At 38.7% G+C, this 24,802-nt stretch overlaps 1 protein-coding gene and 1 long non-coding RNA gene across 2 annotated transcripts in view; one reads left to right on the top strand and one right to left on the bottom strand.

Annotated features, from left to right (window-relative positions):
• The window catches only part of LOC124280029 (hypoxia-inducible factor 3-alpha-like), a 158,727-nt gene that overhangs the window by 116,089 nt on the left and 17,836 nt on the right, over nucleotides 1-24,802 (bottom strand). The window contains exon 3 of the mRNA XM_046715907.1: nucleotides 22,145-22,317. Within this exon, the coding sequence (XP_046571863.1) occupies nucleotides 22,145-22,317 (173 nt within the window). The remainder of the gene's footprint in view (nucleotides 1-22,144; nucleotides 22,318-24,802) is intronic.
• Nucleotides 9,874-24,026, top strand: LOC124280031. The gene is made up of 3 exons (XR_006899555.1): nucleotides 9,874-10,049; nucleotides 16,470-16,472; nucleotides 24,015-24,026. It is a non-coding gene; the product is annotated as an uncharacterized LOC124280031 (long non-coding RNA).

The raw sequence follows: 24,802 nt of genomic DNA, 5'->3' as shown, positions 1-24,802 counted from the left end.
AAACTCACAAAAAGTCTTTGATTAAAATATATTTTCACCACTCAACCAGATTCATGAAGGAATTAGGTCTTGGAAATCTGAACATTAGCAACAATATCTTATTCCCTGCACACACACTGGCCACAAATCACTTCTGTTACTGGAATGATCTGAATACAGAGCCCAGTCTTCCAGTGCTAGTTTCCAGTGTCCACCCACTGATTCCCAGATGGACTTTGTCTAGGGCTGTGGAAAGTAAGACAACCTATCTATTACAATACTTTAAATCTGGGAATGGACATTAACAGGCATTTCAATTTAATTATTAGGGAAGCCAGACTCATTACATGAATTTAGATGTTTTAAAGTGGATTCTGGTCAGATGAATATCTTGTGGGGAAAAACTATTCAGTGACCTTGTCATTGCCTTTTTGGTAAATGCCCTGTTTAGACATCAGGCATAGATATTGAGTCAGACATGGTTCACATATATTTTTATTACATATTCAGGTCAGTAGGTGGAGAGAAAATATAAAAAGTGACAAATCAGGTTTTAAATTTATCATTTATAAAAATGTTGCAGTGTTCAATGAGCTGCTCTTATCAGGTGTGCAACATAGGGTCAGCATAATGTCCGGTCACAAATTTGCATTCAGTGTAATAGAAAAATTTTTACATTATAATATTAGGGATCGGAGGGACATGTCTTTATTTGGTTGAGTTTTTGGGGAAAACATATGACAAACTTTGATACACATGTGCTAATCTTGATCTACTGTTGTTTTTGTGCAATGAGCAATGTCAGGGGTGAATCTCCTCCTCAATGGTTTAAACAGCAAGGAGTGGACATCATCATGCAAGTCTGTAATGTGATATAGCCCATTCAGACTGTAACTGACTCCAACTGACCAGACCCTTAATGCTAAGTGGAAGGGTCTAAGCATCTTTTGGCATGATTGAACCATCATCCTCATCCCAGCAGATGCTCTATCCACTACACCATGGCGGTGGTCTCTTATCCCGACAAGGCTAATGTCATGGTAATGTACAATAGTCGTGTTGGAATGGATACCTCAATAAATCACATTTCTTGCATGGCTTTACCCACTGGATGGCAGATACAGCATTCTGCAGACTTCTGAGACAAAAATACACAACCTAGCACTGCACATTTCAACAAAACATTGGAAAGTACTCTAGGAAATGCATTACCATTGCGAAGGTAGTAATAACTAAAAACGTCACAGATTATGCAGAAGTCTGCAGTCGCTCAAAGTAGGTCTCCAAAACACTGGAGATTGCATTTACTTTCATTACAGAAAACGTTCGCCCCACAACAAACTCTCCCTGGATACCACGGATGAGACAAGAACTAAAAGCCAGTTATAGAATCAATCCTCCCTAGTCAATAGTCTGCTAGAAGTAGTCAGCACTACACGGTACTACAAATAGATTAGGGTCTCACTTCAAGAGGCCATTTCACTTGCAAACTGCCAACAACTTACATTTCTCTCTCTCTTGATTGAAGAGTGTTAACAGATTTCTTGGTAATGAATTTAAACCCATGACATTGACATTGTGTGAACCATTAGATATATCAAATTTTTTCCTCATTCAAAATATTTAACTTCATGTGAAGATTTTGGTTGGAATTGGTCTTGGAACCCATGCTTGTCATAAGAGGTGAATAATGGAATCAGAATTGTTACTATGCTGATGTATATCATGGTATCCTAATTGTGGAGATCAATGTATTGATGTCAATCACTGGACTGTCTGGTCCAAACTCCATGAGTTACAACGTGCCACCTAAAAGCTGGAATGTTACAGAGTGGTGCTTTAAAACAAGAAACAAACAAAATCTTAATCCAGAAAGTCACTACCCTCTTCTTTTATTGCCGGTCATCACCCTTAGGTTCCATAATTACAGTCAGTACTGTTTGAAATGTCAATACTAACTGCCACACAACTAGTCATCATCTGTCAACCAATCCAAGACGTGTCACTGATTGCTTTATCAATACAGTCAGTGTGACAGAAGTCACATAAATCAGTCTATTCTTCATTATTAAATGTTTGAAGCTATAGTCTAGATTGACAGAAAGACAAATCAGATACAAGATCAAACTCACATTAATGGTCCTTTTCTAAACTTTGGATCTGTTGAGATGATGTGAAATGACACTTAATGTCATGCAAGATTATTGCACTTACATAGAAAGTGCAGCAGTGAGTGAGTGAGTGAGTGAGTTTAGTTTTACGCCGCACTCAGCAATATTCCAGCTATATAGCGGCGGTCTGTAAATAATCGAGTCTGGACCAGACAATCCTCTGATCAACAACATGAGCATCGATCTGCGCAATTGGGAACTGATGACATGTGTCAACCAAGTCAGCTAGCCTGACCACCCGATCCCGTTAGTCGCCTCTTACGACAAGCATAGTCGCCTTTTGTGGCAAGCATGGGTTGCTGAAGACCTATTCTACCCCGGATCTTCACGGGTCTGCAGCAGTGAATTTCATGCAGCAGTTTAACATGCAGACACCACACAGACACAGGGTATGGACGCCAAGCTGACCAGTCTTTGTTTAGTTCTCCAGCAGGCAGGATAACAAGAAGTACCATCTTTAATGTATTTTGACTGAACCACCACTCTTCTGCTTTCTAGAGGAGTGGTGGGGTAGCCTCATGGATACAGCACTTGCTTGTAACGCCATCGATGTGGGATTGACTCCCCACATGTGTGCATCCCATTTCTGATGTCCCCCACTGTGAATGCTGGTTAATGTAAAAGCGGCGAAAACCATACTAACTCAGGGGTGGAAATAACCCATTGCCCGATGTCCGAGTCCAGTGTTTTTTTTTCTTTCGGGCAAGCAAATTTGTATATCACACTGTACCGGTGTCCAGTTGACTTTCTAATGTTAATTATGTTGTTTATTTAAAAACAACAACAAGAAAACGGCCGGTATAGCGGAAATATTATCAGGGCAAGTGATTTTAAATGTGCCACTGTACCGGAGTACACTAGCAATTTTAAAGTTATTTCCACCCCTGTCACTCACTGTTCTCCATTCTAGCACTATATCCACTATTCTACATGCCGGCAGTCAAAGATAACATGACATGTTACAAGCCCATTAGGTCATATGATTCATAAGCTTTTACACATTTCCGTACAAAGTCCTTACCAGTTAGGGAGACAACAATGAAACATTAACATACCAAAGACTGCAGTGAAAGCAATTTGGAAAGAACATTTTCATCTTCCCATGAAACAGTTTGTGGTAAATCATCGACTATTTATTCTTAAAAGGAATTTCATTTTCCTTCATGTCCTGGCTAGGATGGCATACAAAACTGTAAAACAGTTATTTAAACTGACCAGGCCTAAAACTGATCATGATTTAATACATTAGAACATTTACGAGTCAATAACCACACAATCAACTGGTGTTGAGCATCAAGGCTAGAGTTCACTACCACAGAAGATGGAATGATTTAATCTTAAGGATGACGCTAATAGGAACACGATTCACGAGCACATCGCATGTTGACTGTTACTCCATCTTGTTGTCTGCAGGTGGTCACATGACCTGAAGGAAATCCACCACTCCACGTCAACAGCTGCACTTCTCGATATCCAGGTAATCGGCTCTGCTGTTTCGGATAAACGTCAATTTGGTTTAGTCATGCAACATGTAAATGCCCTGGACTGACAATTATTGCTAAATGGTTTTAGAAAGTTATTGGAGTAGTTAGCTATAGCTTTTAGTTTCCCAGTTGGCACCGTAGGGGACGGAAGAAGCGATAAGCTGTCATTAGATACAATTAACAGTATTCAGTCAAGCAGATTAACTATGGAAATTACTAAGTATATGGAACAAAGATAGCACACCACAGGGACAGAGTCATTACTCCTGAAATTCACACCTCCCAAAATCCAATATGCTGAAAAGAACACCTAATTTCTAAAAAGACATTTCCATCACATTATTCAAACGCAAAGTTCACAGCCTGATTAACTTGTTTTTATTTGAAATCATGTGGTTCATACATATTTAATAATTTTAACTTTTATCAAATCAATATTTGTTCCCAAAACTATCAGAAAGAAACGACTTGAAACATAAACGTTTTTAGTTTTATACAACCTTGATATTTGCTGGGCAAATTCGTAATGACTCTAAAATGAATGGCATTTATTGCTACACCACAGGATCGCATTTCCCAGCTTATAACGACCATACAACAATTTAAGAGAATGTATTATTATGTTGTCTTGATAGCCGAAAATTGAAACCCATTTTTGTTATTGATCAGTGTAGTGAATGGCTTCCGTCAGGCTGCAAAGGCAATTATATACCCTCAAGTCCCAACAGAATTGATAGCCACGTTTTTCAATCCCTGGTGCGATTTCTCTCACAATTCCAGACATTCAAGGCTTAAGCTGAAAAAGCTTTTTCTACAAAATCAATTTTCCAAAATTAAGGACATCCTTGATGGAGGGAAAGATAATGACAATATGGTAAAGATTTACAAATAATGCAGCTGATTACAGAACGAGATGTGCATATTTTGTTCCTGATATATTATGCTCAAAGCACAGAATAAACCAAATAGTCACGTATAAAACCAATTGTTCCATTGGCGATATTAACCATTTAAAGGTCATAATCTCTGTTTATGTAAGGAGTCTAAGGACAATATTTTTTTCAATGTTAAACTTACACCGACATTTCAAGATGGAAGTGAAGGATAAGAAACAGGATTATTCAAACAAGCCAAAGTTCTTCACATATACTATTCACACTTTGCTAAGGATCAAATCATGGATTCAACAGAAAACTATGATGTGAGGTCTAATTTGGTTTAAATATCTAAGCTTATTGTAAGCATGGATGTTTGGTTTCAGCATGTCATTGCATCTTGTGGATCCCATACCTGCTACTGACAGGTGTTGTTTATTTGTCAATGACTTGTTCCATGATTTGCAAAATGGTTGATTGGTGCCATGAACACCATTTTTATGGTTACTCATGTATCAAGGACATAAGGTTAGATTAAAGTGGCTCTTTGCCTAAAGAGGGGTTACCCTATAATTATTTGTCCAGTTTTAAATGGATACAATTTCAAATTATAAATCTACGTTTAAGTAAAGTTGTGAATTTTTGTGATCCTTATCAAAGTGTGAGTAGTATATATAGCAGTTGCATTAAAGGCAGCCCAGAAAACCATTGTTAAAGGACTCATCAACACAGATGTCTTGAGGGGGTAAAAACAATACAGATTTTAGCTGCCGGCAAACGACATATCAGCTGGACATATATCTTTAAATTGCAACATTCACCACCATAAAAGAATCGATCTGTACTATTGAATTTCTAATGTGATCTCCATCCTCTGACAAGTGTACCTAGACATGTCTCATGGAATGACTTTAACTGTATCATGTAAATTTGTTGTGTTTGACATACACAGAATAATTCTTTAATCTGAAGTTTACATGATACAGGCCATGCGGACAAGAGGTCAGTCACATTACTGTGAAACTGATGCTGTATTAACAACACAGTTAGGCATTCCTTTTCCCTGAGATCATATTCTTGAAATTATGTAAACACAGACAGACCATTTCCACATTCATTGAATTTCATAGTATGAATAAATACACCCTTGACCCTTTCACCTTGAACTTAGCATTTTGGGGCTCACATAGAAGAGGAAAGGAAATATAATTTGAAACATTCCCTTTACATTTACCATTTACCAAAGTGAAATCAAACTTATGTGAAAAATATATTGTATTTTATTAACATTTATCATCATGTCTTGGGAACATAAACATAAAATAATTGGTTTAAACACCTAAAGCAGTTGTCATGGAAACATGATGTATAATATCACCAACACCATAGTCTAGAGTTATGTCGTGTTTATCACAAGTTGTGAAACTTTCAAGATTGTGGAAAATGAAAGCTATGGAAAAATCACTGACAACTAAAGCTGCAATTTCAAACAAAAGCATGAAAGACCCATTAAGGTCATCAAATCTGAAGCACATAGAATGACTTCCTCATCTCGTGGCAATGCATGATCAGCATAAATCCGGTAACTATATAATACAGCAAGTTCATTTCTGTGAGCCATGTTGCCAGGACGATGAAGTTACCAGGAACAACAGGATGGTCTGAGAGTGTCGGCTAATTGCCGATTGGTGGAATCACTGCAATGATAATAGCGGACGTGCTGCATAAGCTGACAGTTATGCTTCGATAATGCCAATCACGTCTGTCATTTAGCAAATGGCCTAATGCGTTGTGGAGTAGATTGGATGATTAACTTGATATTTGTCACCCAAATAATTCATCAGCAAGAGATGTCCGTGATCTTACACCATACTTCAGATGACAGTCATACAGCATTACCAGGTCTGTGGGGGTTCACCCGGCAATTACAACCTGTTGTACAAGGTGACTAAGTGTATCTGGTGGCCAGGGTCTGGTGGCATGGCTGATTGGCTTTCATTCTACACAGGATGCCGGATATATTATTTCAGTCACCTACATTGCATCACATCGCATCGCATCGCATCCCATCCATCCCATCCCATCCCATCCCATCCCATCCCATCCCATCCCATCCCATCCCATCCCATCCCATCCCACACCACACCACACCACACCACGCCACGTCACGTCACGTCACGTCACGTCATGTCATATCACATCACATCACACCACATCAAATCACAATTATATTAAGAACACCAAAGCCAAAGAATAAAAAAAAATCTTTTCCAATCTATTTGGCCTAAAATATGACACCGAGGTGAACATTATATCAATGGATCTACTCCTAAAATCAGAGATCTGAGGAACCTCAATTACTGATGTAGAGTTGTGTCCCTTAGCTGAGTAAGGATCCACTGAATCCAGGAATCTCTATAGTAATGATGGCTGTTTTTTGACCACCTTCCCTGACTTACAAATATGGTGGACATCTAAATGTCTTTGCTTGTCTGAAACACGAAGCTGACATGCCATACCAAACAGAAATAATGTTGAAACTTGTACTTAACACAAAGCATTCACTCAAAATCACATCCTGCTACCACAGAAACAGCACAATACTGGCGTGCATCACCTCAAAGCTTAGTAACTCACTTAGTCTATGTCATACAGACCCTGAAGCAAATATATCCAAGAAATCCCACGCAAGTCTAGTAAATGTTGCAAGTCTAGATTTCCACAGCTTCAGATGACAGTAGGACTGGGAGGCGGTGGGGGCAGTAAATATTCCTGTGACACACAATTAAAGCAGTAATGGGTGACAAGAACCTTTGTACATGTTGTGAAATTCCAAGAAATTATCCCTCTGCCGATTTGTTTAGTCTCTGAAAATGAAGAAAGTCTCAGGGTTGTTTTTCATTATATTTTATTATTTTACTATGAACATTTCTTTCTGTGAAATATGTTCATTTCAGAGACTAGTTGTTAGTCTATAACTCACTGAATAGCATGAGAGTGAGTGAGTATGGTTTTACGCCACTTTCAGTAACATTCCAGCTATATGGCGGCGGTCTGTAAATAATTAAATTGAGACCAGACAATACATTGAGGAACAACATGGGTATCAATCTACGCAACTGGGATACGATGACATGTGTCAACCAAGATCCTGTTAGTCGCCTTTTATGACAAGCATGGGTTGGTGAAGATCAATTCTAACCCGGATCTTCATGGGTAAGCATAAGAAGGAACAACATCAAGGTCAAGTCCATCTATCTCGGGATAAGCAGAAAACATATCACAGTAGTTGGATGTTGTCCAATAACTAGTACATGTGCACCAAGGAGTAATGTTAGCTATTTCAAGTCTAAAAAATAGACCTGCTGTGCTTGCGGAACTTATGAGTTCTGAAACACTTTACACTACATAGTCGCACACCAGGGAAATCAATCAAAATGAACACCCAAATAGTTATTCAATTAAATAACAGATATTTGTTGAACTGTTTGTTATATCGAGTCGACCAGTTATTCACTGGCTGCAATCACAGGATAAACCACTTTACAGCTGTATGGTTTTCCAGCTTGTCAAAAATAGCGGTCACGTTACGATACATATGTTACAGTTCATATGTACAGATTAGACTAATGAGTGAGTGAGTTTAGTTTTAGACCGCTTTTAGCAATATTCCAGCAATATCATGGCGGGGGGACACCAGAAATGGGCTTCACAAATGGTACCCATGTGGGGAATCGAACCTTAAGCGTGACGAGTGAATGCTTTAACCACTAGGCTACCCCACCTCCTGATTAGACTAATGCTTAGTTTCTGAATATTAAATTTTGATAGAAACAAATAATTTCTTTTAAACTGAAAAGGAGCCCCAGTGAGATGGGAGATTCAGAACCTGAGGAAATCTAGACTTGCTTCATTTAGGGTTTAAGCCTAACAGAAAGGGCTGGTCGGAAGTGAACATAAAGCAGTTCGAGGGACCGTGAGACAGACTAATGTACCGGTACTGTTTTAACAGTTTTCTTTGCCTCTGGTAATGTGTCCAGTGTTCTTTGCCTCCATCCCGAGGCGACTAACGGGATCAGGTGGTCAGGCTTGCTGGCTTGGTTGACACATGTCATCAGTTCCCAATTGCACAGATCGATGCTCATGCTGTTGATCACTGGATTGTCTGGTCCAGACTCGATTATTTACAGACCGCCGCCATATAGCTGGAATATTGCTGAGTGCGGCATAAAACTAAACTCACTCACTCTTTGCCTCCATTCTTTTGTGCCAATGCTCTGATATGCAGAAAAAAAAAAAATTAAAAGTATATTTCTACAGTGAAAGTAAGAAGACCACCATTTCTGAACTATCATCCCTGTCATGTAGGTTACCCATCACACTGACAGCATCATCAGACTGTGATGCTGAAGGCCATTAGGTGTTCAACGCAATAACTGATAATGTCAAGCTGGAGAAATGTCAGAATTCTATCTGTAAATCACCAGATTAATGCGAAATTCAAGAGCAAGGTGTTAACCCTCTCAGAGACAGAATATGGTTTTAAGCTACTTTTGCATATTCAGCAATATCAGCATACCAGAAATGGGTTTCACACTTTGTCGTGTGAGGGTAATCCTGTGGGAAGACCTCTTGTCAACCTACCCACCTCCGTGTAATGAGCTTCCCTACCTTCTAAAACCTTTATCTTAACACCAAGAGCATGATATGAATACACAGTGCCTCTTACAAAGTTGTCAAATGTAACATGTTACATTTGCGATTACATTTTCTCAGAAAAGTGCTTCAGGAACTTTTTTCAGAAAAGTGCATTCTAGTACTTTTTCAGAAAAGTGCGTATTCTAGTATTTGTTTGGGTTGAGTCCCAAATTCCAAATATAACATGTTACATTTCATGTGTTTCTTAAAGGCATTGTGTATCCATGGTGTCTGATATGGGAGAAGTGCCAATTTACACATGCCAGAGGGGTGCACAACTATGTGATCTAAACTACCAGTTGTAAGACTTGCATTTTTGTGGAAGTCGAGGTGGCAGAGTGGATTAGTTTGCTGACTTTATGTCCTTCACTATGAGAGTGTTGGGTCATATCCCAGGTGGGACTCAACCCTAAACAGTAATAGAAAATGTACTTTTCTGAAAAAGTGTAATCCCAAATAAAACATGTCACCTGAACTGGAGTAGGACTCCTTTTAAAAATATTCTCTACTGGCAAACAAGGATAAGTTGAACATTGACCTGACAATTGACCTGTATAAGTATGTATGAGTGCCACCCACTGGCACTTGCTATTGTTAGCGAAGGGGCCCCAGGTTGGTGGGATCAAGTATAGTGCGATTTGCTACACCGACGTGAGAGTCTTATAAGCAAGGCGTGTGCAGCTACGCGCAAAATCAATTTCATTGTCATGCAATGCACGTGCACTAGTCTACATCTGCTCTATCTTTCACAAACCAAAGGGGTTTGCTCATTGCCGTGCACCGCTTACTTCTCGTAAACACGTTCTCAGCGCCGGTCCAACTTACCCTTGTTTGCCAGTAATGTCACTGAGACAGACTTCCTGTTTTGATAATCTCCACTGAGACAGACTTCCTGTTTTGATAATCTCCCACTTATTATGTGATGTCAGTGAAGGTGGTATCACCAAACATTAGACAAAGTTAACCTATCATTATTTGATAATTCAGCCATTTGCCAACAAGGAAGATGCCATCATTTCATGGTGGGCAACTGGCGGGACTGCTTCATTTTCACACCATTGCAGACTTTCAGTAGTCTATCCATATAATTATCATAGCTTTCCGCTCTTTACATCAATTTGAATCTGTCTTAAAACTGCTTATTCCCTTGAATGACTGTCTATACATATGGTGAGAGACACGATATGGTACCTCCCTCATGAAGAACCGGCTTAGAACTGGAATTAAGCACCCCCTGTTTGTCCTAAGAGGCCACTGACAGGATCGTATGTCAGCCTGGTTCATTTGGTGGATGAATTTCATCATATCCTGTTTGCATAGACAATAACAATAAATAAAAGTAAGAAACACAAAACTAGAGCCAACTTACCATGTTTATTGCATGTTATGTTAGTTATGTAAGACATACATCACTGTATTCTGCATGTGCAGTGAACTCCACTAACTTTATTTAGGTTTTAGGTATGTACAGTATACCGAGCCAGGAACCTCCATTAGACATTTATCAGACCTCTAAGAAGTGAGTGAGTTTAGATTTACGCCGCTTTTAGCAATATTCCAGCAATATCAAGGCTGGGGACACCAGAAATGGGCTTCACACATTGTATCCATGTGGGGAATCGAACCCGGATCTTCAGTGTGACGAGCCCTCTCAGAAGCCAACATCTGGCCTTAAGTCAGCAAACATTCCAACATTCATAATATTCACTTAATGTTTATGTTATTGTGATCTTAACTACCAGTTGTCAGACTTGCATTTTTGTGGAAGCCGAGGTGGCAGAGTAGGTTAGATTGCTGACTTTATGTCCTTCACTATGAAAGTGTTGGGTCAAATCCCAGGTCGGACTTTACATAATGTTATGGTTTTGGTCCCTTGTATTTCACTGATGACAGGATTTCAGCTTAGGTTTCTTTCAGCACTGAAATCAATGTTAAATACCTGAGTCTGAAAAGGTAGGAAAAAACTCAAATTTTATATCAAACGATTTTTTCTCAGAGTGACAACTGAAGGCACTTAGTAAGGAAATCTAGATGCATCTTTGGTCATTCACCTCAGAGGAACTGATAAATGAATTGCCTCCCCTACTTACTCAATACCTCTGATCAATATGGTTCCTGTAGCGTGATGCAGCCAGATTGTCTCTGGGCAGTGACTGGATGTTGTCATCAGCAATATTCTAGGTGTGTATAAGCAAGCCCTGGCCCGGGACAACGGCACCGGTAACAAACTATGCCGATATATCATGGATTTCTGTGGTGCCTGTTATCCAACACGAAGCTGTTCAACAGCACATCACAAAGTTTAGAAGGGATTACCCCGGATAACCCTAGCTGCCTGCGAGGCGCTAGAAGGTTATATTCACATGACTTATCCCACCAGGTACCCATTTTCTGCTGAGTGAACAGAGGCAATTTCTAATAAACTCACTTGCCTAAGGTGAGATCACATGTATCATATGGATCTTAATATGTAAAATTCCCAACTGAATAGCTCTAAAGCTACAGAATAATAAACATCATTGAAATAAATGGTCATTAAAGAGTCTTGCATTGAGAGATTCAATAAGTGCATCAATCTAGCCTCATATCAGGAAGTAACATGGGATGAGGAATCTCTGCAATATCCTTCCTGCATATATCAGGCCTTCCAAGAAAACTTTTCCACTGTGCATAAACATATTACCTCACTACAGTAAAACACTCAAAACGAAAGACTATGAAACTGCAACATTTTTATATCAGAGAACTTAGACCTCTACTGCGCATGTGCATTACGATCTGTGCTTCTTTCAAATTTCCAAGCAAACCGTGAATCGCCTTGCATAGAAAAAGTATTGAATATGTCGAAATAATTGCTGTCAATCATTTCATACGAATGGAAAGTAAACAAAACAAGTGTGCACACAAGTATCATGATGATAAAGCCACATAACACAACAGAAATACTTTAAAAAGGGAATGTAACTTTTGTCCAAGCTGGAAAATGTCAACATGCGGTCGAGACTTCCTCTTCCATGTGTGCATGCGTAAAATCGAAGTTGCAGGGTATTCCTTTTTTAATGCAGTTTTAGCGATTTAAAGTTTCCATTTCTACTGTTTCAGTAGCGAGGTAATATGTTTATGTTGCTATTTCCACAATTAATGTAGACTATTCAGGGTTTTTCTGCACAGTGGGAAAGTTTTCTTTGGTAGGCCTGTATATATCCTTCCTGCATATATAGCACACATTGACTGTACACAGCACCACAGAGTCAGCAGCAACACTCACAGCTTCCAGGTACCAAGGATCAAAACAATTACTTCAGGTCTTCACGACAATAAATCTTCATTCCATGGTAATCTGGTCCAGAAATCGTCCGACGAGACTGGACTCCATCCCAAATGGAAACCGATGCAACATTCCCGCCAAAAGTGAATATTCATTTATTGTAAAGTTTGTCATCCATCTTCACTGTGCAGGTCTAAATTGTTCACTTGGGAAGCATGCAATACCAGACCTGGGTAAGTGGAAGTGCTGGACTCCCAGTAGTACATCAACTAGTAGACCACACGTATGAGAATAGTCCTGATAATGGAGCTATCTTTAAGTCAGGTTCCTGTTGTTAGTGCCAGTTAAACCTTAATGGTAATGGCAATGGGTGCAGGGCCACCCTTACTCATTAACAGATGGCTGTTTCCTGTTTTTGTCTGAGAATCTCATGAACATGAATTTACATATCTTATTTTTCAAACTACTAAATATGACCTATTGAGTTGTAAGCTCTTGCATGTAAAAAGTACTCTCTATTTTGTAGGTGCTCTAACATATACAAAATATTCCCTTCTTTTCTAGAGACTCTCACACATGGAACATATTCCATACATTAAGTGGGATTCCCTCATTAACAAAATACTCATTATTTCTCTTGGGACTCTTAAATAATAATAATAATAATAATTGATTTATAGACGCCTATTTCCAAACTATATTGCTCAAATGCGCTATAAAGAGAAAAGATCGTAGACAATGTCTATGGACAAGAGAGTTTGAAAAGATGAGTTTTGAGGGCAGTTTTGAAAGCTTCAGCATGCTCTATTTCTTTTAGGGCGAGTGGTAGAATGTTCCAGAGATAGGGGGCTGCAGCAGAGAACGCTCTTGGGAATCCCATACTTTTCTTGGAAGGAAAGGACTCTCAACTATAAAATACATTTCCTAAAGTTTAAGGGGATCTCACACATAAATTATCTCTTAATTTTAATGAGGCACTCACATATTCACAACTTTAAAAATGGCTCCCACAGAAAGGTCTTACTACAGTGAATAGTGTAACTGAGAAAGAAAGTTGGCCCCAAAACTTTGTCAAAAGCCATCTAATTTGTCCTTCTGATTTCAGTTTCTATAACCACTTTGGTCTGTTAGTAAGTAAACTTCAAAAAGAACAGGAAATGTGTAAGGGTGTAAAGACGCAGACAGCTAATGAGAATGAAGGATACAGCATTTTACAAACAGTTTCTCCAATAGACATCAACTGCTTGATAACAGTGTTAAAATTTACATAGAAACTTCACAACAAATGTATTAAAACTGTTGATCATCCACACTACATTGTCACTCGCCATTGCTTATTCAGTTTCAATCCACTAACATATACATTTACAACCAAGCGTTAAACCAATTATGAAAGTGCAATTGATGAATTCTTAACCAAGGTCTGCCTTAGAATCAGTTCACAAACCCCAAAGCTCTCGACACCATTCTTCACATTGTAGGCGTAGGTTGCCACCAAAATTGGAAAGTAATATTGTAGAATAGACAGAAAGCCACAAAGATTGCCACTACAATCTGGAGCATTGCATGCTGGGACCACACAACCCATCTGTAGGGAGACCATTTTAGTCTTGATGATAGTGTTTCCGTCTAGGTATTGACACCATGGACGTTTTGATGGACAGTGTTGTCATGAACAGCGTTAATTCCGTGTGCACCTCGTGGTCATCTGAGTCTGGCGGCTAGGGCGGTCAAGGAAGTGCTAGACAGACCCCTCTTGGTCCGTGACACCACGTCTGGCTAAATGACTGAACACATCAACTTTCTACTCGTCTGCACAATTACACCCACAATGGAGAAAAGTATTACAACACTTATCACTGGTAGACTGGTGTTCAGAGAACCAAACAAACCTAACTTAACAAACACTAAAGGATAAGTATATATGATTTGGCTGGACAATTCAACTACTAAAATCTGGGTTTAGTCAAGCAGGAGACCTTTAAAGTTCAAAATGTGTGCAATCTCAAAATTATTATTTTTAATGTTACAGGATATTTATATAGCGCACATATCCAGGCAACTAGTGCATGCTCAAATCCAAGATGACCAGCAAAACAAAACACCAAAAAAACAAAATCGACAGATTTCTTTGATTTTCTTTGACAATTAGTCAAACAATATAACATTTGTCAACAGATAAACTATTTTATAAAGCCAAGATTAAAAAATGAGGCAACATGTTGAAAAGGAATTTCTTTTGGAACTATCCAGTACAGATTAACAGTCTTCAATGTATCTGACTATACATTTTATACAAAATATAAACCATAGATACACCTCAATATAAATATGCATGATTCAACTGCACTTTACAACCACTTTTTGTATTGACTTAATTCAAATACAAACTAAACTAAATCTGAAACTGACTATTTAATTTGAATCCACCATGATCATAGAATATACATGAAACTAAAACAAATAACGATTATAATTTTAAAAATAAGTCTAGCCACATCTATTATGTAAACTGAAATGGAATTCGCATCAGGAAAATATTGGTTGATGACATTTTATTAAAACTGATGACTATTGATTGACATTTCTCAAAGGGCTTTGAAATGACAGATGAGTTGTCAGCTGTCATTATTGCAAAACCTTCATGACAGTGAAAGGTCGCCATCTTTGTCAGAAGTATGGTCAATATACAATGATGGAATTTCATCACATCAGATCTCCAGAGATATGGAACCTCATGGATGGCACCAACAGACTCCATGGATGGAGACTTGTAAAGGCAGCTGTGCAGTGATGAGGTGATGTAAGAGAACACTCAAGATTTTGGTCAATATACAATGATGGGATTTCATCACTTCATTATTCCAGAGATATGGAACCTCATGGATGACACCAGCAAACTCCGTGGATGGAGACTTGTAAAGGCAGCTGTGCAGTGATGAGGTGATGTTGGAGGACACTTGAAATTTTGGTGAGTATACAATGATTGGTTTTCATCACATCAGATCCCCAGAGATAACCTCATCAATGACACCAACAGACTCCATGGATGGAGACTATAGTAGCTGTGCTGTGATGAAGTGATGTAAGAGAACACTCAAGATTTTGGTCAATATACAATGATGGGATTTCATCACTTCATATCTCCAGAGATATGGAACCTCATGGATGGCACCAACAGACTCCATGGGTGGAGACTTGTAAAGGCAGCTGTGCAGTGATGAGGTGATGTTGGAGGACACTTGAGATTTTGGTGAGTATACAATGATGGGATTTCATCACATCAGATCTCCAGAGATAACCTCATCAATGACACCAACAGACTCCATGGATGGAGACTTAAGCAGCTGTGCAGTGATGAGGTGATGTTGGAGGACACTCGATGGAGAGATGAGGTTAGGTTTTACTGACATGCTTGCAGGAAACCATGTTTACTTTCAGTGACAAATAGTCTTCAAGGCAATTTCTCAAAACACATAAAAAAATCAGATAGATACAGCATGTTATATTAGCTTACATGGATCCACAGAATAATGCACCAGAAATGTGAAAAAAGAAACCAGGATTTAAATGGCCCTGTTAGTCACACTGATGAATATAAATTACAAAATGGTTCACTGTGAGACTGTCTCCCCAAATAACATTCAAAGATTTGCAAGCACTACATTAAATGTGAGGCTATAATTTCATAGTCAATTCTATTCAGTTGACAACATTTTTACAAAATGCCAAGCAAGAAATAGAGACTTCTCATCATATGGATCCAAAATTCTAACAGACACCAAAACATTGTACTGAAGAGCCAATTATTCTAATTGTAAATTCAACTGTCAACAATAGATTTTGAGAAACAAAATCTTTTAAAAACTTCTATACGACTTCATAAAGAACAGTTCAGCACATTAGCAACAGTTAACGACATATACATCTGTGTCTGAGATTCTTATATTCAGTAATACATACATTTGGTATATTCATCAGTTCGTTATAAGAGTTAGTTATAAACATAGTTAACAGTATCCCCTATCAACTAGTGCTGGTATTGGCATACAACCAGCGATACGATACATCATGATACTAAAATTTTAGTCACTACGATATATTGCCAAAGTATTGTGCACTTAAGCTGCGATACAATACGAATCCCGATATAAGGGTGGCGATATGATACGTATCACGATACTAAAGTCTTTAATTCTAACACCAACTATAAAACGCCTTATGTTCAAAACAAAACCATTTAAAAGTATTTCGTCAAATTCCATCTGGGTTTTTCAATGTTCATTCGGAAATGAAATAATTGAGTTTATACACGGACTTTGTGAATGCTAATAAAATGCGAGCACTGTGTCTGACGCAAGAATTTCTGAGAAACTTAGGATGGGAAAAAAAGTATGCATATATTTTAATCATCAGCCAAAGTAAGTCTTTCTTGACAGATATTGCGATTCGGCAATATTCAAAGTAAAACTTTGATGTATTGTGGCCCATTTGAAGTATCGCATTGGGATATACGACAGTGTAAAACGTTGTATCGATTCACTGTATCTGTGGCCCATGGATCGATGCATCGATGCGTATCAATGAATCGTCACACCACTAATATCAACCCAAAGTATCATATGAAATTCCAGGTCTATAGCTAATTCATGGTGATGTTCTAAGGTCATATTATGACAAGATTACTTTCCTAATTGTAATTAATTGATAAGTTTCTCATGCTTCAGTCGGGAGGTGGGTGAACCTAGTAGTTAAACCGTTCGCTGTCACACCAAAGACCCGGGTTCGATTCCCCACATGGGTACAATGGGTGAAGCCCATTTCTGGTGTCTCCTGCCATGACATTGCTGGAACATTTCTGAAAGTGGTGTAAAAATAAACTCACTCATACTTCAGTCTAATTAACGAATATCGGTGTCCAAACTTTATGGTTTAAGATATTTAATGTATGTTTAGGATATTATCCAGTTGTATTATCACCATTGTCTTGATAATTCACAGATATGGGTGAAACAATTTGGTGGTATGTAGCAGCAGTGAGCTGGATGACTTCACTCATGGCAGTTGTGTCGTCAGTAAATGTGCCACTGTCAGTGGGTTTTGTCTGCACTTGTGCTCTCGTCTACAGCAGACCCTAACACAAACACAGCAAACTATGATCATAACGATCTGGGTGCCGTTGTACAAAACGATCTTAGCGCTAAGGTGACCGTAACTCCCATACCTTAACATGGACTTAAGGTAGCCTTAGCGCTAAGGTTGTTTTGTACAACGGCACCCTGACCACTTAATTTTAGTTTGTTATAACCATATACAGTAGGCCAGGACAATGTTTGTTACATCAGAAAGTTTGTAATAAGTGTGTTGAGTGTGTTGTTTATCCACTACAGCCCTTGCAAGCCTTGTTGGCAATTCTCCATCACTGCAGTTTCAGCAACTCTGAAACTGAAGAAATTCTTGGAGCTCCTTTGTATCATATTTGATTAAGACAATTTACCAACTGACAGCTGTGAAAATTATTTCTATTTCAGAGGATGTATGTTAGACTGCTTATCCTATGATATTTACCTCACAACTCATGAGATAAGTGGTATCTGACTGACACTCATGTAGTAATCTTTGTGAACCATTTCATGTACATTGCACTTTCAGACAAAGCGAAGTCATATTTTAGAGGTGCTTCAAACAGATTTAACTCTTTTTCTTTTTGCTGCTTCACTGTCAATGAGTGAATGATAGCAGCTGTTACCTAGCAACATGTTTGGTGAAGACATAAGAAAAGATACACATATCCTTTTCAACTCTTGTTACACACTATAACACTATTCCCTGAGTCTGTTGATAGTCATTATATCATAACATGCTCATCAATAACATATACTATCAAACACACATGCATCAGTAAAATTCAACTTTCAACTGATATAAATACTTTCAAGTCATTGGTGCAACATTGTTGAGGATTCTCCTTCTGAATGACGTTCTGTATGCATTATCGTAAACTTACACGTCTTAAATAAAATACATCAAGTTGTCAGCTTTGTCAAGCAATAAAACACTTGGTAACCCCTCATGGTATTGTGATCCTGAAGACTTTGTGCTAACAAGGTACCGTATATTACCGTCTATAAGCCGACCCCATAGATAAGCCAACCCCAAACTTGACCCTTAAAATCAGTGTCAAAAGCCAACCCCAGCGATGGGGTCCTAATCCTGGCAAAGACAGACCACAGACAACTGGCAGTTACCAATAATTATAACTTTGGTCCACATTGTTCAAAGAATTCACAATCATATTGCGTCTACTCACGCATCAAAATGAAGTGTAGTTGGCAGAAAATGGATAATATATTTTGTTTCGCTAAATATCATACTTATTGTAGCTGGACGATCACATGTCAACAAACTGTGCGTACAACTTCCACTTACCACGTTCGTGAGGGCATGTTTTTCGCTCCAACCACGATAGCCAATTTCACATCATATTGTCAACAATAATCTTGTCCAGTGATGTTTAATTGCAAATTTGACGTCTTTACTGACAAAGTTGTCTTCTGTTGTTTGTTCACGTGAAGTGATATGATGTTGTTTTCTTACCCCTTGAAAAAAGTTTGACTAAAGCGTAACTCATAGATAAGCCGACCCCCTTCTACAGACTGCTTTTTTAAATCCTCAAAATTCGGCTTATAGACGGTAATATATGGTATTAACAGTATTAATACTCTAGATACAGATGATAAGGCTTATTAATACATTGTTCCCGATCCATCCCTTAGTGCTTGCTCATACAGACACATTATTAATTCCTCGTCTTCTCAGCTCCCTAGGGAGTATACAACCTGCTGTGGCTTATAGACTTTTAATGGTTTTGCATTCCAATAACCATCTCCTGCCTGATACCCTTTAACTGCTGGGTAAACAGAGGCACTATAATACTAGTCAGCAACATACACTACAAGTCACATTACAAGTGTTCATGAATGGTGTTTCAAAGTAACAGGACATTGAGTCCTGTAAGTTTTAGATGTCTGTCTGACCCATTGAAAATTCACAGGACCCATAGAATAAAATTAAACACACATTTCAGATTTAACATTTCTTATAATTGGCATTGAAATTATTAACAAACATAACATGTTATTAACATGTCACATGTCACATATAACAACTTCAGTCAAAGTCATTGTGAAATATACAGTCGGACACTGGGGCCGGTGGGTTGTAGACTTCTACCGAACCGTTGGCGAATCTGCCGGATTTGTCAGAGGGTCAGACACTATTCGCGAACACTGCATTACATCAAGTTCGGCATTGATAATACTGTTTCTTCCAGTATGTGACACCTCTATCTTTCTTCAGCATCCGTTTGAAGTTTTTGTGAGTTGAGGAGAAACTGGATTTACAACACATTCAGGATTATTGCACTTGATGTAGCCACGTGCTTGCATGTATGTATGTGGGTGAGGGGCTGTGTGTGCTAGTCTGGACTGATGCCAGTGTTATAGGCAACGAAATTAGACGTCAGCATCACTGATGTCACATCTCAGAAAGATGTGCTGTTTTTGCACAAGAAGTAGTTTTGCCATCTTTCTGCCATCCATGAACATGTTTTCCTCACTGCCGTTATGCTAATGAGAGCATGGGTGAGGCGGGTGACATCCCCTACAGATTATTGTACTTACACACTAAAGTGTACGAATCATTCTGACCACTGAGATACCATGCCACAGTTTAAAGTGGATCGCCCACTCAAATACTGTATGCTGTTGTAAGCTAAACAGTATCTGACAGACATCTCATTCAGACAGTGCTTTCAGACAGGATTAGTAAGATTTTACAAGTGCTTCAAACAGATGGCTTGATCCTGCTTCACTGTTGAGAGAGCAGATATTAACATTGCTGGTCAGAAACAGGTTTGGGCATCATAAGAAGCACAGATGTTCCTTCCAACTCTAATTATGCACTATATAGTCCAATTTGTAAACAATACAAAAATAAATCATTAAAAATCCCAGTCATCAAAAGGCACCAGTTCACCACTGGACTGATCTCTATAGAAAGCTTTAACAAGAAATATTCCACAGTATAGGAGTTGTGCTTTGGGAATGGGAAACAGACACCGGGCAAACCGGGGGTATAAACAGGTAAAGAAACTCGGGGGTATAAACAAGCAATGACATTCAGCACTGCAAAAGGTAAAGAAACTCTGAATACTATTGCTATAGTGTTTTGAACTATGACAATACTATTGCTACAGTGGTTCAACTATTGCCATAGTAATATAATAGTGTTTTGAACTATAACAATACTATTGCTACAGTGGTTCAACTATTGCCATAGTAATACAAAAGTGTTTTGAACTATGACAATACTATTGCTACAGTGGTTCAACTATTGCCATAGTAATATAAAAGTGTTTTGAACTATGACAATACAATTGCTTCAGTGGTTCAACTATTGCCATAGTAATATAATAGTGTTTTGAACTATGACAATACAATTGCTACAGTGGTTCAACTATTGCCATAGTAATATAATAGTGTTTTGAACTATGACAATACAATTGCTACAGTGGTTCAACTATTGCCATAGTAATATAATAGTGTTTTGAACTATGACAATACTATTGCTACAGTGGTTCAACTATTGCCATAGTAATATAATAGTGTTTTGAACTATGACAATACAATTGCTACAGTGGTTCAACTATTGCCATAGTAATATAATAGTGTTTTGAACTATGACAATACTATTGCTACAGTGGTTCAACTATTGCCATAGTAATATAATAGTGTTTTGAACTATGACAATACTATTGCTACAGTGGTTGAACTAACTATTGCCATAGTAATATAATAGTGTTTTGAACTATGACAATACAATTGCTACAGTGGTTCAACTATTGCCATAGTAATATAATAGTGTTTTTTGAACTATGACAATACTATTGCTACAGTGGTTCAACTATTGCCATAGTAATATAAAGTGTTTTGAACTATGACAATACTATTGCTACAGAGGTTCAACTATTGCCATAGTAATATAAAAGTGTTTTGAACTATGACAATACTATTGCTACAGTGGTTCAACAACTATTGCCATAGTAATATAATAGTTTTTGAACTATGACAATACAATTGCTACAGTGGTTCAACTATTGCCATAGTAATATAAAGTGTTTTGAACTATGACAATACAATTGCTACAGAGGTTCAACTATTGCCATAGTAATATAAAAGTGTTTTGAACTATGACAATACTATTGCTACAGTGGTTCAACTATTGCCATAGTAATACAATAGTGTTTTGAACTATGACAATACAATTGCTACAGTGGTTCAACTATTGCCATAGTAATATAATAGTGTTTTGAACTATGACAATACAATTGCTACAGTGGTTCAACTATTGCCATAGTAATATAATAGTGTTTTGAACTATGACAATACAATTGCTACAGTGGTTCAACTATTGCCATAGTAATACAATAGTGTTTTGAACTATGACAATACTATTGCTACAGTGGTTCAACTATTGCCTTTGCCTCACAATGATGTTTGTAACAACCGTTCTACAAACAGAACTTGTAAAATGGCACCAACTGCCATGCCTCTCAACAACACACCACCAGTTTAGTCCTAAGTTCAGATTCTAGTGTTCAGATCCTACCTGTCTGGATCCAAGTCTTCATGTGGATATAGGTGATGGCCAGTCTGATGATACTGCTTTTGTCCAGCTTGTTCAGACTGGACATGTTGAAGGGCAACACCTCACACAAATTTGCCAACTCGACACTCTCTTGGTCCCGACGTGCTTTGGCTGCTAGCTTGGACTTAATTGCTCTGAAAGACAAAAGAATGTATCCATCAACGGAATCAAGTTCTATTTTGTGTTCTTCTTCTTAAAAGAGCATGTTTCTGCACTTACTCAACATATTAACATTTTAGCAATCTTTTGAACTGTTCACAAACAAATGTCTATTTGTCAGATACCTTAAAATCAAAATGTTATGGTTGAGTTGTCCCACTAGTCCAAAGCTGGATTAGTCCCAATCACACCCAATTTGTGAAACCCTGATGAGAATATAAAACTTTCAATAAATAAATGAAAACACTTTCACTGTGTTTCACAGGCTTTAACAGACACACATTATCAACATGGTGTAATGTATTGCTACATTGAGGTTCATTACATGCAGCAATTTCCACTTTGGAATCACTAGAATCAGTCCAACATCAGCAAATACTGCACTTGGGTGTTGACCCATTGTATGAACTAGACATCAACTGAGTTATGAGTACAAAATGTTGAAAGAGTTTAATCGCGAAATATAACATATGATATACCAAGTGAGTTTGTCAAGGCAGTTGACGCATGTCTCTGGAATCATGTTTCCAAACTGGAGGAACACCATCAAAGTCCAACAGGACAATTTATCACTTGCTTTTTGTCTCAGATCTCTTCATTATCTCATTTAGTCTGTCTCACACTCCCTGAAACACATTATCTCCCCTACTGCCTGCCCTTCCCTGCAATGTAGTCTGACACACAGTCCCTGAAACACATTATCTTCCCTACTGCCTGCCCTTCCCTGCAATGTAGTCTGACACACAGTCCCTGAAACACATTATCTTCCCTACAGCCTGCCCTTCCCTGCAATGTAGTCTGACACACAGCCCCTGAAACACATTATCTTCCCTACTGGCTGCCCTTCCCTGCAATGTAGTCTGACACACAGTCCCTGAAACACATTATCTTCCCTACAGCCTGCCCTTCCCTGCAATGTAGTCTGACACACAGTCCCTGAAACACATTATCTTCCCTACAGCCTGCCCTTTCCTGCAATGTAGTCTGACACAAAGCCCCTGAACCACATTATCTTCCCTACTGCCTGCCCTTCCCTGCAATGCTAAAGCCCTAAATGAAGCGACCACCTCCGTGGTGTAGTGGTTAGAGCGTCCGCCCGGAGAGCGGAAGGTCACGGGTTCGATCCCCAACCGCGTCATACCAAAAGACGTTAAAATATGGTACTTGTTGGTCCCTGCCTGGTCTTGGCATTAATGGGTACAACAACGACTGATCTGCTCGGAGTCAGTATAATGTGTCTGAGTGGGGTATTCATGCTTCACTGCGGCATGGTATCTCAGTGGGCTAGCACTATAAAACCAGCTTCAGTCTGGGCTAGTACAAGCAGCCGCACATACACATACACACGCATGCACGCCGTCATATGAGCCGAAATATTCTCAAGCACACGACGTAAAACCCAATTTCACCTCACCTCACCCTAAATGAAGCAAGTCTAGATTTCCTCAATTTCATCTCACTGGCCATCCCATTGGGGCTCCTTTTTCAATTTAAATGGGACTTTTTGCATATTATATATATTCAGAGACTAAGCATTAGTCTATATGTCACTATGCTGATGAATCTTGCAAAATCAAACACCAGAGGATGACATGACAATGAGACTCTGGCATGGATGACATAAAGTAGATTCTGCTCATAAGGACTGGCAGGAAAAGTCCCATACATGCAGACATTTAATGACGTCTGCAGAGCATGCAGCTGTGCATCAACACACAATGCATTTTAGAAGGTTGTCTTTTGGTCTTATTAAAGTACATATTGTAGTACAAGATTCAACCATTGACATTTTTCGAATGAGGTACCCACTCAGCCACCAAAGCGTCCATGAGTTAGATCCATGAGTTCATCCCTGAGTTTGTCCATGAGTTCTTCCATGAGTTCGTTCATCAGTCATGAACAATAGAAATTGACTGACCTGTGAAGCCTTCCCCATGGCCTCAAATTCCAGTGACGGCAAGCTTGTAGTGTTGCTGTTAGTTCTGGGAATAACAACGAACATCTGATAGGTTGTCTGGCTCTTTTCCCAGCCGATTTTAGGTGATTTCAAACCATTTTGTTGGTCAAGCTGACAAGCCAGTCTGTTTTCAACACGCCACACATGACATGAACAGATGAAGACAGATTCTGAAAAGGGCCGAGTTGTCACCTGGTCATCCTGAACACTGACCATCCTCAACATCATCAGTTTACTGATGTTTGCTGGTCACTCGGTTGATCTCTTGCAATCAATGACATGCCAGCATTCCACATACCAGTAACTTACCATTTCTAATCAGTTGTCAGTTGAGGAAGACCCATATTTGTTAATAAGCAATCAAATCAATTGACTCTCCAGGTTGTCTAGCTGTTAGAACAGCTTACAGAAACTTAATATCTGCTTAATGACTGGGACACGACTTGCATGTGATACTTGCCTTTCATCGTGCATATCTAAAATGAATGTGTGGAAAACCTGAA

The sequence above is a fragment of the Haliotis rubra genome, unplaced genomic scaffold (genome assembly GCF_003918875.1).
Source record: "Haliotis rubra isolate DU_JTF1 unplaced genomic scaffold, ASM391887v1 Scf26, whole genome shotgun sequence".
Classification (NCBI taxonomy): Eukaryota; Metazoa; Mollusca; class Gastropoda; order Lepetellida; family Haliotidae; genus Haliotis; species Haliotis rubra.
The sequence above is the reverse complement of the archived record's forward strand: the minus strand, read 5'-3'. Positions and strand labels throughout refer to the sequence as shown.